This window comes from Ixodes scapularis, unplaced genomic scaffold, assembly GCF_016920785.2.
Source record: "Ixodes scapularis isolate PalLabHiFi unplaced genomic scaffold, ASM1692078v2 PGA_scaffold3__209_contigs__length_174095766, whole genome shotgun sequence".
In the NCBI taxonomy this organism is placed as follows: domain Eukaryota; kingdom Metazoa; phylum Arthropoda; class Arachnida; order Ixodida; family Ixodidae; genus Ixodes; species Ixodes scapularis.
Genome location: NW_024609868.1, coordinates 102,258,861 through 102,272,393, shown reverse-complemented (window position 1 = coordinate 102,272,393; position 13,533 = coordinate 102,258,861). Strand labels below are relative to the sequence as shown.

Sequence of the window (13,533 nt, the reverse complement as noted above, 5' to 3'; positions counted from 1 at the left end):
CCCCGTTTGCGAAGCTCGGCTGGAAAGACACCTGCTCGTGGTGTCCGCGCGTGGCTGAAGTTGCCCCAAAGCCGATAAGCGGCGTCAGGTTTTGGGCGTTCGCCTCTCCCTCGGCCCCCAAAATCCATGGCCGGAAATTGGCCTGGTTCTCTGACATGCAAATAGTTGCTGCAAACTATATATATTTTTTTTTTTTTTCGGCAGTTAACGGAGAGCCGCACGTTAGGGCGCCAAATGTGGGATTCGACTTACCTCACTGCACCGCGAGGTCGATCCCACTCCGTAGCACGATGTTGAGGATTGCTACGGCCGGGTCCGTCCGGAGGCTGCCGTAGACTCCGAGGAGAGGAATCACTCCGAAAACGCAAAGGTACTGAAGAAGCGGGTTTATTAGGCTCCTGTGCCACCACGCTGTGCCCGTCGGCAAAACTAATAAATAAAAGGAACGGTAAAGTGTCGGCGCTGTCGTATTAGACAGATTCACCTGGAGGGGACCCCCGCTGCCGTATTAGGCAGATTCGTGGGACAAAGGGGAAGCACAAAAAAGAAAGAAGCTCACGACGAGAGCTTCCCCCAAAAACGAGAGTCAGGGCCGCCGTTCGCGGGCCGCTTATCTAGCCAGCGGAAAGTGGACGCGCCCGGGGTAGGTAGTGTGGCTTATCCCGCAGATGGGCCGCGTCCACAATCATTTCCGAAGGGTGCGCCGGAGGCACTTTCCCCCAAAAGGGCGAGGGAAGACACGCCCTCTTCGAGGAATGCGGCCTTACCCCCGTATCCGGGATGACGTCGCCATAACGCTCCCACGGCCTGCTTGTGCTAGGCCTAGATAGGGAGACGGGGAACACGTGGCTCCCACAAGATATATTGCGTAGAGCTTTACTCTAACGAAAAAAATTGCCAATGTGCCGGCGACCTGGTGTATGCTGATCATGATGTTAAAATAATGAGACTGTGAAGGAAATTTGAAAGAAAAAGTGCAAGACAAATCAGAAAAAAAGGGAACAGGACAAACGTCATATCCTCGAACATGACGGCCTATATGGGAGGTTACGGTCAACGCGCTGGTATGGAAACGTTATTTAGCACTACTTCTATGTCTCAATGCGAAGACAGAGCAAAAATAAGAAACATATCAAGGTAAATATATAAATTGTGGTGTTTTTTTCTACTTTTTAATCTGAAGTGTTTACATCGAAGCTAGAATAATCGTAGCGTTTCACCGGGGCTATCATAGTGGCGAAATAGAAAAGCCCGCACCGCCTGCTTCTATCGGAGGTTTTGTCAAATCATCTTCATTAGTTTAATATTAACTGGTAAAGGCTACATAATGTATTTGCATCGCTTAAGTCCACAGGAACAAAAACCACCGCAAAGCTAAAAACAGCGGGACATCTGCGGCTCATGATTTTTTCGCAAGTCTACGTGTTGGAATTGTAATTTGTGCGGCAGCATTTCCGGTGACTGTATTGTGTGGGTCGTTTCTGTTATTTTGAACGCAAGCAACGCAACTGTCTGAACCCGGATTGTTCACATAATGCATCATGAAATACGCAGATAGCGCCGCGGCCACATCCGAAAAGAACAATACGATAAGAACTAGTGCGGAGAGCGTTATGTAGACAGAGCGGGTACGGTGGGGAAGCGTTGAACATGGTGCAGAGGCTCGATAGTTTGTGCTGTCGCCAAGAGATGACGCTAATAATGAAGCCCCCAAAGCCCCCTAAATCAACGAATCATGTCGTCGGGCTAGTTGGTGGTTCATAATGTTTGGTGGGAACAGTGCAAAAAAGACGTAGGACCAGGACAAAGGAACGCAGAGACAGGGCACCCTGTCTGTGTGTTTCTTTGTCATGGTCCTGCGTCTTTTTGGCGCTGTTCCTACCAAACCCCACAAACTAATGTATAATCAAATCTGATATTCTTGGGCAAGAGTCTCGGTTTTTTGGCCCTAAGTTGCCCAACAACTGAAAAGTTAGGCTCCACTTTTAATTTGGTTTTCACTTGGAAACAAGGGGATTAAATTGACAAACAAGTGCAAGAACTGCGCTTCACTCCTGGTTGCTCGGTTGATATGTGTCATCCTTCTCTCATGTCTGGCAAACTGGCAGTTATGTGATGAATCAGAAAGAAGCTACAGAAAAGCCAAAAAAAGTACTTTTACACTAACTAACACAGAGTAAATTTCTATCAGCACAAAGATAGGTCCCTGGGATTGCCAAACTTGGGCCAAGTTTGGCGTTTTTCGGCCTGCGACTTGGGCTATAACAAATATATATGTGTACAGTGGCATTGAAATTTAAATAATTTCTGTAGGCCATATTTGAACGCGTTTGAAATATAGGCTGTATTCACTCAATTTCTTGAAAGGTTCACTTAAAATTAAACTCCCGCATATTTCTGTATTAGCCAATCGTGTCGAATACTTTGCACAAACTGACTACTGCAATTAGAAGGTGTGCATGACGTTCCATGTACTCCCCCCTTCTTCGCCTGATCCTGAATTATAATCTGTTATAAGGAAATGTTTTGCTAAAATAATTTATTTGTTTTGTATGTTTTACGCTATTCTAAGGAAATGTTTTGCTAAAATAATTTATTTGTTTTGTATGTTTTACGCTATGTTGCCGATCATTACGAAAGTGCACAATCAGATTTTGCATTAGGTGATAATATTATTCCGCCTAAGAACCACATGTTCTAACAAGTACTTGATTTTGTAACATTTCAGAAGCAGCCTTGACTTCACGAAGGACGAGAACGTTTGGGCCGTTTTGATTGGTCTTTTCGTGCACAGTATATTTCGATCGGGACTGGATCAGGTAGTTGTCCAGAGGTACCTTGCTGCCAGAAAGCTGGGTGAAGCACAAAGGTATGAACTTTTGCGTCCGCAGATACGCGCACTTCTATGTTTAATTTTTGTCAAATACAAATTATTTTTGATTATTGTTACTTTATTCTCTATTTATACGCGGTCATGTATCAAGTTTAATATTTTTGTTTAGAATCATAAGAAAAGGATGAAATTTAATATTTTTGTTTAGAATCATAAAAAAAACAGATACACTTATGCCGATTTCAATCTTCAGAATTCGGTTTGAACCAGAAAAGTAAGTATTTTAGAGCAGTAAGGCACCTATTTTAGAGGTCTGGGAGGGGAAAAGGGCGTAATCGCTGGACTTTGTGACGCACTTCCTAATCGAGTGGTAATCTATCTTAAGGACCACCTGAATAGAGCTGGCAAGTGGGCAGTTCAATTTGTTTTCTCCTTTATAACTGGGGTGTGTGCGCAAAGTTTGCTTTCTTTCGAGGGGGTTGAAAATGTTTACATTGTGAAAAATGTTTCACGACTTCTCCATGTATCAGGGCAGCTTCAAAGGTTATAGAAGAGCCATTAGAGCATTAAAATTACAGTTTTGTGAGTGCGGTGCTACGAAAGAATTTAAAAGTTGTGCCTTGTCACTCGAATTTGACAGACTGGCTTGTAGTGTTTAGTGCAGCATTTCACGTTGGTAGCTTGCCAGGTTCGAGTATAATCGCACAGCCGCTTGGATGGTAAGGGAACACTGAATGGTCGGGATCTTTATCAAGATGACTAGAGAAATTTATAGTTTCGTGTTGTGTTAAGCGTTAAGGTAACACTGGTTTGTTCACGCCCATATCTGGCAAGTCTACACTTATGTGTGCGACCTTTCTTACTTTTTTTATTGTTGTGCTTTGTGAATATTGGGATTTTTTATTATCTTATGCTTTATCGTGTAGGTTTGAGACTCCCACACTTTGTTAGGGCAGTTGAAAACTCAAACCGCTGTGGGCTGAACATAAGTAGTCGGTAATATTCGCACAATGTTCCCAGAAAAAAAAAAAAAAAAACTAAAGACGATATAAGGATTCGGTTGAAGGGAGATACCGAACATATAAATAAAAGACACGAGTAAACTTAATTACGTCCAAATTTTCAGTGAAAATTCGGAGTCTTTTTCTATGCAAAAGATGTATGCCGAATAAAAAAAATTAAAAGCTACAAACGCCAAATCATAGTTATATAAAATAAACGTTATACGACATGTTAAAAGTAGAGACCTTTACATTTAATATTCCTAATAGTATTGTTAACATCATCAGGATTATTGCGAACTTACACGGGACGGGGTATAAACTTTGAGCAACCCAACGGCTCCGATGAGCTGCCAGAAATGTTGAACTTGAAGAAGCTAACTCCTATTGAATTGTTTTGAGATGGCTTGTTTAGCAGATACTGAGGCTATAAATACCCTCAAAAGTTGTGCGTAAAACGTCTATGCAGAAGGGACGTGACATATGCAAGGCATCGCATGTTCACGGCGACGTCTTTGACCGCTATGTTTCTGCCAGGGGACATCATACTTGAACATTGCCTAAAATTGTATTCCCTCTAGCAGTCGTCCTTGATACCGTATAGGCCTTCAGCAGGTATAATGCGCGCGAGAGAAGAATGGGAGAAGGGGCAGCAGTCCCGTGTCCGTCCTGCGTCTAATGCCTTCCAGCAATTGTACTGGCAGCTTGAAACTGTAAACAGCAGCCAGATATTTTAATGCAATGACGCAAGCGACGCTCGCATGCGTGCGTGTACTACACCCTAACTGTATAATTAACCACCATAAATCGGAAAGGTTTCAAAAGTAGACTGAGGGTCTTCCGTGACTAGATTGATTGCCTTGTTACACGAAATACTCTAGCCGGAGTTGCGTAAATGCCACCGAGGTGACGCATAGGTCACTGACAGTTTAAGAAAAGAAGGGCGTGACGACTTCCGACCATCTTATTAGCGCTCTGGAGCAAATGAGATCTCGGCACGTGCCAATAGCAACGCCGAAGAACGAATCCCGAGCAAAAAGCATGAACTTCATAATTAGTCAAAGAAGTAGAAACGCAGTGTACGATATCATGCTTGGAGCAGACCAGGTTTAATTGGAGCGGAACGCCTTGCCGGACACCAGCAAGGATTCAGCTTCGCTCGCAAACTGCACTGTATTGTATTTAGTAGCCAGCTGTTGAGCTGGCAAGGACAATCTTTCAATAGAAATACCTAACGAAAGTTAAGTACCCCATTGGAATTTTCGTCGAGACACAACTTATTAAGAAAACTTGAACCAAAGAAAAAGGCTCCGTGAGTGACCGCTAAGACGAGAACATAAATCCTCGGAGCTGGAGTTCAATGTTTATTTAAGTTTAATATTGTGTTTTATTATTTTGTTTTCTAACATATTAACAGAACTAGAGTTTCGACTCCATCTAATATTAGGATCTGTTGTTTACGAGTTTGGAGATTCGGTGCGTTGGTTTTTGTTCGCCATGGTTGCATTCAGAGAGAGACAGAGAAAATTCTAATTTATGCTTCCTTACTCACGAAGAAACCGTTTGACTACGTATAACATCACATACTCTCTCTACAAGACACTTGCATTGTTCTTAAACATCGTACATGCTCAGAAATGTCACTTCAATTAAACTAGACGTAAGTAGCAGAGATTGTGCCGAATTAATGGCAAGATAAAATGAACGGCGTCATTCCACTACGGGCTCAATTGCTAAGACAAATGTGCAAAGCATTAATAAGGTGATCACCAGTAATAAATATAACGCGTTTTTTTCTGCATTTTTCTTAAAACATATGCCGTTTGCAACAAAAAAAAAGCAGGATAGTTTCACCAGCTTCAATTGAAGACAGCTGTAAAAGCTGTGATGGCCGCTTTGTATTATCCATCAATCTTTCTTTCAGTGTTCCGTTGGCTTCCATACTTTTATCTTTTACAATTCTTCTTCGACAGGAACTGTGAATTATTTTCATGAGAGAGGAAACCTTGGGACAGGCGGTAGCCACTCCCAAAAATTTAAGAGTGACCGCTAAGACGAGAACATAAAACCTCGGAGCAGGAGTTTCTTTTTATTCCAATCACGAGCCAGTCGCCATAAAGACATCATGCAGCAGGAACAGTTAGTTTTTTTTTGTGTGTGATTTGAACGTGTCACTGCAATGGGCCTGGTAATATTAAAAAATACTCTGCACGCCAAATCCTCACATAGTATAATACCAGCAGCCAGCTCCGTTCAAAAGTATATACTGTAACAGAAGCATATAGAAAAACCTTCGCGCTCTATGTCAATCCCTGCACTTCACGAGACATTTCTAAATTACGAATGCGTTCTTTGGAAGGTCTCGATTGGTCATCTTATTGTAATAGACATTCATCAGGGTGAAGCGTTATGGAAGCTCCCCGGCCACGTGATGGCCTAAAGGGTATGGCTGATAGACGTTTCTTAGAGCCCTTAGTAAACATTTTACAGAGCTACAAGGGAAGCGGAGCAAATTTTACGAAAGTGAACTTTTGCAGAACCGCAAAAAAGCTTTCCTCAAAAACTCCTATAGTGCGATGAACTACTTGGACGCGTTCTGCTTCTCCATTCTTTTATTTGTTAACGGTACAATGCAGCAGGACGGCCCGATCAGGTATTTTTGGGTTCCACATTAGCTGAGCGGAGACGAGGGGGGACATGCCTGAACTATAAACAATAAACCATTTTGCAGAGGGCAGCTCTCAAACGTGAAGGTGAGCACGTCGGTTGAATTTACACATTACTGAAGTTTATACACAAGAATTGGCTGTTTTGCAAGTCCTTCTGTTTATACACCCATCGACGTCTTAGACAACAGGTCTGACAGGACTGATGTATGCGGATGTTATAGTTTTTTATAAAATAACGTAGAGATATAGCAGGAACCAATTGGGATATGTGGCCAGAAAGGTGAAGTTCTAAGTCTGAGTTTCAGTTGTGACAGCCATGAAATTATGATTTGTAACACAGCCAGAAAGATCCTCGGTAAATTAAAAAAAACAGTAATGCACCATAAAAAAGTAGACATTTTTGGGAGCATGACTGAATACACAAAGAAAGATGGAAAGTTTTGTTTAAAATAGATCCAGCAATAAATAAGCGAAATATGATATAATATTATACTGGATATAAAAAAGTTTCAGCATGCGTTAATGCAGTACTGTAGAAATTAAGGGGTTCAGGAGGATATTGGTAAGTATTATTTTGAGAAAAGAAAAGGAATCAGTCATTTATAAATTTGAACAAGGTTTACTGAGATGCAGGATACGGTGGGAAGGAAAAGTATACTCATCTCGATACAATAAATGTACGCTCAAAAGAGAGTAAACGACCCAGCAAACAATTTCGGTGAAGAAGCTAGTAGAAGAGGTCGCTTTTTGTTGTTTGGCGCGAGAAAAGCAGTTTTTAGAAGTAAGTTAAACCGGAAAAGTTTGAAGAAAAAAAAAACTCGCATGTCGTGTGCCAGGTGCCTAACAGAGGACGAAGCAAATAATGCACGTACTTCTAAAAGGCGTGGAGATTCGTCCTGCTCTTCTATAAGGGGCAAATATTTGTTGTTAACTCTTGAATTTCCTGATGGTTATAAAGAGATAGACGAAAAGAAGATTATAATCATAAAGTTGAGGTTTGAACATTAGAATAAGTCTGCAGAAATGCAAAACTCCACACAAAATTGAGTAGATAATTAGCTGGTTCAAAGAAACAATGTATGAAGCGAAAATAATTAAGGGCTTACCTATATAATATGCCAGGTGGCGCCAGCTACCCCCCTGTACACAGTTCATAGCCTCTGGCGTTTATCTACAAATATATTCGGAGACGGTGGCCAGAACAGAGGTAGGAAGCTTCTGGAGACGACACGGCGCCACCAGCGGTGAAGCCAGCGGAGACTTAGGGTTTGGAGGGTCTCGCCGGTATGCTAACAAAAACCGAAATACGCTATGGGACAATAAGGACAGCTGCTTTGACGCCAGAACCTGTTTTAATCATCTTGTGGGGCGTTCCCACCGACCGCAACCTCTACTTCCCACTTGGCTTGGATTTTCTTGTTTGGCTGGGTTGAGCCGGTATGTCGCCTCCTATTCTTCCCACCGCCATACAGGCAAGTGACTGCCTAGCGCAGCGTGTCGCAAATGGCGCCACCCACACAAGAAAGGATCACAGGAGAGCATAGTATAGCGGAATAATAGTACGAAATTTATGCATATCCCGGATCTTCTTTTAGTGTTAGCGATACGGGTGCTGCTTCCATATTTCTTTAGAGCAACTATTCCCCCAAGCAAAGTGCGTAAGTCATCGTTTAATCTGGGAACTTTTTGCGGTCGTTTGAATCCTTTGAAAGCCTAAGAATTAGGATTAGTAAGTGTAACCATTCATATAGAACCCTCTTGAAGAGTGAACACTTTATAAACAATAAAACTTTGTTTTATTATCTTCGTTTTTTTTTGTTTCTTTTTTACTTTTGTTTGTTTGCGTCAAATATGACTCAACATAGCACAAAACTCCCTCCAAGCTACAAACTCGGGTGCTGGGTGAGAGGACACTTTCCACGAATTTTCAAAAGTAGTCTCAACTGGCTACACTGAAGAGAATGGCGTACGCTAGCAGCAGACACAGGTTAACTCTTTGAGCGGTAGAACTTGTTCACAAGCGATTGCAAGGTGTTTGATGACGCGAAAAGGGATCTGTAGAACTGGAACTTCACTTCAGCAATCGGTCAGCAACAAAAACAAATACTCTAAATACCTTTTTTTGGATTGCCTTCACGAGCAGGCCTCTGACGTCACGATACTGGAAGTGCTAGTAATTTTAACTATCGTCGCTGCATTCATTTGCCGTTTTATCAATAGCTGTTTCGAATTTACAACTGATTTGTTTGGTTTCGAATTGAATGAACACCTACATTTTTAATACAACACGCTGCAAGAACTGCCAGAGCTTTTAACTTCCCTGTCAGAAATCCCGGCGAGATAGATTTCTGTGAATTATTTTTTTTTCTTGTTCTGTGCGTACCTGGGCACAGTCTGAACAAATGTAAACATAAGTCTCGAATTTTAAATTACTCTGTAGAGCGGTTTATCCTTAACACTTGAATATATATTTGTAGTTGAGATGAAACAGCAGGGAAACTATTTGCAATATATTAAATTATCAGAATTTCTGGTAAATTTATTTCAAGAATTCTGAAAGGCAGAGCACTATATTTTATGATACCAAATTTTTTGGCTGTCCTTACTTTTTTTCGTAATTATTCTTTTCATTACACTATTTGTTTGTCTGAATGTTTTGAATGGCTGATTCTACTTCGTTTATTTTTAGTCCGAATAAACCAAGGTGACAAAATATATAAAACATACTTTTGTATTTTTTTATGCAATAATGTATTACACATTGATACTGCGCAAAACAAAGGTTTTGTGCTGAAAGATATTCCCCATTTCCCACGATTACCAAAACATGCATGTTTATCGATTACTTCTTATAACGTATTACAAGTCCCAGAATGGACGGAGAAAAAGAAGAAGTGCACACAAATCAAAGAAGTACAGATTCTGTGAATTTATTTAAAATTTAGGTTTGTATATCGAACCAAGAGGTTCAAAATATTGTAAACTTGTAATATTTTAAAACGTGTATCTACAAAAAAAAACACAAAAAGACTATGATTTTTTGAAGGTCCTATATTGATTATTTTTCGTTAGAGATTTGTTGATTATTTTTTTATCACGCAAAGAAATTTGAGGACTTTTTAACTTTCAAATTTCCGGAGTTGAGAAGTACGATGAATTTCACCTACGTTACCCAAAATGTTTAGAAAAAAATTTTAATTACAAAAAAAAAAAAAAGAGCTGAATGGAAATATGCACTGAAACTTCACTGGGTCGGACTTACCTGGTGCCACCAACGACTCGCCTCCGGGGAGCCTGGCTCCCCGAATTCACTTCTCGTACCCGCCTTTGTGAGATGCTCTACTCTGTCTTTCGCACAAAGCCTCTCCCGTGTAAACCGTAGGTTGCACCGATGTAACCTGCAGGCTAACGAAACCCTGGTATGCAGGATTAAAATTCGGCAAAAGCGCGTCTCTGGGGCGCCATTCATAACCTTAGCTGTTTCTAAATGTAAGTTCCACGATTTCCCTTGTGTAAGCCGTTGCTCTCCTTACCGGGGCAGGCAAAGGGCGTACGCAAAGAGTAACGCCAACGGGCGACAACAAAAAAAAAAAAACAACTGTAGATCGGCACTTGCCCCCATTGCCATCAGTAGCCAGCTGTATGTTGCTGAAAACCTCATCTCCCTTTATTGTATAATTCAACGAAGATGACGAAGTGTAAGAAACGGGCGATGTGGTGAGCCTGAGGCACGACCCTTCGTAACCTCATGAGCTGTACCGGTGACCTGGATTTATTCTGGTTGCGTCAATCGTTCCTTTCGGGCTCCCTGCCCTGCAGCTACGCCTCGGGACTGTGTGACGTCATCAAAGCCCTATACATCCGTGCGTACATTTAAGCGACGCATGTTCTTTCCGTCACTCACCCGTGAACAAGGGACCGAACTGGTCTCGAAACGTCGGGGAAATGTTCATTAAAGTTTTGGTTACAGTCCCAATTTTTCTCTTAATGTGTGTTCCTAACCAGGTAGAGGGCTGCCGGACGATTACCTTCAAATGCCTGTGTTCATCGTGTCCAGAGTAAACCGCGGGTCACTCCACTGGAAATAAACGCCAGAGAGCTTATGAACTTTCTGCAAGCAAAGCGCCTTGTCTGGAGCCCTTTATGTGCACACGTTACCTTGTACATTTTGCTGTTTTATGCAAGCATCGCATTTAGGTGGTGTTCTTTTCGATTTCTGCCAGCTTGTAAAGAGATATACGAAGGACGCTCACCCAAACTGAAGAACCAATATATTTTTCTGAACTGCTAAATCAGTTCAACGCTTGTTTCGTGAGTTCCAATAAATAATGAAGCGTACTGGCAGTACCGTAAGCACCGCGGTACTGAGAAGGATGCAGTCTTCACGGCATAAAAGAAATCTGCAATCATTTTAGTGTAGCTTGTCACAATTTTCGCCAGAGGTGTCAGAGCTACGGTGCAAGAAGGTTGTATTGGAACAAGGCCAAAGAGGGGGTCTAAATACCACTTGGGCTCCGCGCAGATAACGGCGAGGGCACTGCCGGGTCGGCGTTCCACGCGCTGGCGCATTCGATCGTCGTACAACATTCTAAATGTTGCTCGAATGAGGGCAGGTCCTCGAGCTGCTGTCATGCTGCGCCGTGTCACGGGGTTCGCCAGCGCTGAGAGCGAACCTTCGACACACTTGCTCCGTGGCGAGGCGCCGACGTACTTCTATCTTCTTCCTCACTGGTCGGAACTATTTGGGAAGGGAGGGGGGGGGGGGCAGATTTTTTGCTACAATAGAGTTTACTTGAATTTTTTTATAGAAGGGGGGGGGGGGGGAATTCGTGCCAACTGTCTTCGAAGCTGTGAATTTCAATATATCTCCGTGGGATTCAAAATTTCTAACTTAAATTAAGAATCTTAAATTTTTTCGTTATGAACTTTAAGAAATTAGAAGCGTTAAAATTTTGAGAATTTGAATCTCAAAGTAATTCAAACTCTACAAATATTTAACTTAGTTTGTAAATATAATCGCAATATTCGAACCCTAAATTGCAGAAACGTTGGCATACTCGAACATTTCGGCTTTAAACCACTGCGGGGGATTCGAAAGTGACGAAATGTTTTTACTTTAAACCTTCGCAAGGTTCGAAATATTTGAAACCTTTCAAGCTCAAACCTCTTCAGGTTCACAGTATTTCTAGTAAGGAGGTAGTCTTAAAACCCATGAATGGAAATTGCACACGTATATTCTTCTACCATCATATTTCTCCTGTTCTTGTGAAACTGGCAATACATTGCAATTCGTTGTAAATATAAATGTAGGTCAAGAATTTCGATCATAAAATGGTGTCTGTAGTTTCTCGGCATTCATTATTTTTGACGTGTTTCTACAGAACGGTCTACATCGGAGTAGCATTGAACGCTGCTTACAGCGTCATCATGGGAAGCATGGCTCTCGCTCTGGTGTATTGGTTTCGAGACTGTGATCCCATGCTTTCGCGTGCCATCTCTAAGCTAGATCAGGTGAGTGAATATTCGTTCATCCTCGTGCGTAAATCACCGGGAACATCGTTTTTTTCATAATGAACAAGGGCTGCATCACACACATTTTAGTTTAGTTAGTCTCCGCGAGTGCACTTTGATGGCTAACGCAAACATATTAAGGGAACACGGAGCATGCAGTCACTCACAGCTTAAGAAACCTAAGGAGTGACGTGTCAGGTGCACTTTATCATTTCTCAGCAGCCAATAAGTCTGCGTCATTGACCGAAAAGAACACCGAAGTACGTCGTGTCCCCCCCCCCCCCCCCCCCCCAAAAAAAAAAATGTTCACACCAAAATAGCACGTAAAATTATTTAATTGTTGTATCAAGCTGTAACGTTCCTCAAATATGTATTTTCCTGGCCGAATTAACATATTAAAATGTATATTATCTACTCCCAATAGAACTAATATCAGAATGAAAAAATAACTGAAGAAATCACTATCGCTGGTTGTCAATGAATCGCAATAGCATTCGTTATGAGACTCACGACTCAGCTCACCGTGAATACGACTTAGGAATGGATTACGACGCAATCACTGACGTCAGCGCGACTACAGCGCGCCACTTTGTTGTTGAGTGGTTGCCTCGTCTCTGTGTAATCGTTTAATGTTCAAGGTGTTTCCCCACCATCATTGCAGCTTCATGTGTGTCTTGCCCTGTCTCTGTGTTACTGATCAAGCGTTTTGACCACTATCATTGACCTTATAACCACTAGCTCAGCTCAAACCGATAATTGCTTCGTAGCTTTAGCGCAAATGTGAATGTGCGCGTACTGCTGCTCTGTGTATGCGTGGCGCAGGTTTATTTGCTTTCTAGGACGACGTCGAGGACGGCGTTTTAGAAGGCAACGTCAGAAACAACGTCTAGTACAAACTCGAGCGCGACCTCGGGGACGATCTCTGAACGATCTCAAGGGGGTTCTCTAGGACGACCTCTGCAACGACATCTAAAGGCTCCAAGAACGATGTTTAGGACGGCGTTAAAGATGACTTCTAGAAAAACCTCTAGGGCGATCTCAAGGACGACCTCTAGGACGTCCTCAAGAAACGTCTAGGACGACCTCCTAGGGGACCACGTTCAAGACGACGTCTACAATGACCTCTAGGGCGACTTCAAGGACGACTTCCAGGGCGACTTCCAGGACGACGTCAAGTACGTCAGGTCCTTCGAAGGGGGTGCGCGCGGCGCCTGCATATGCGCTGCGTGTACAAGCGCGGCGCAAAACGCACGGGGCGTTCCAGGCCTGATGCAATATCGCGAAAAACGAGTGAAGAAGCTAAGGAATGCCATCGCGCTCAAAACTGATATTTCCGATGTCAGAGTGCCAGAGGCAGCTATCGGGAAGAGATCCAACGACGATCATGTTTGCCCAGCTTATTCAGAGATGGCGCCGCCAACGCCGGCAAGCCGCGCAGAGGGTTTAGGGTGCGGACTTCGCGCAAAACATTAATTGTCTCTTTCCAACACTAGATTCGGCACTTGTATTTGATATCCGC

At 42.6% G+C, this 13,533-nt stretch overlaps 1 protein-coding gene across 1 annotated transcript in view; it reads left to right on the top strand.

The window, feature by feature from the left end:
* The window catches only part of LOC8029290 (sodium-coupled monocarboxylate transporter 2), a 102,780-nt gene that overhangs the window by 64,179 nt on the left and 25,068 nt on the right, over nucleotides 1–13,533 (top strand). The window contains exons 6-7 of the mRNA XM_029967253.4: nucleotides 2,729–2,869; nucleotides 11,885–12,014. Of these exons, the coding sequence (XP_029823113.2) occupies nucleotides 2,729–2,869; nucleotides 11,885–12,014 (271 nt within the window). The remainder of the gene's footprint in view (nucleotides 1–2,728; nucleotides 2,870–11,884; nucleotides 12,015–13,533) is intronic.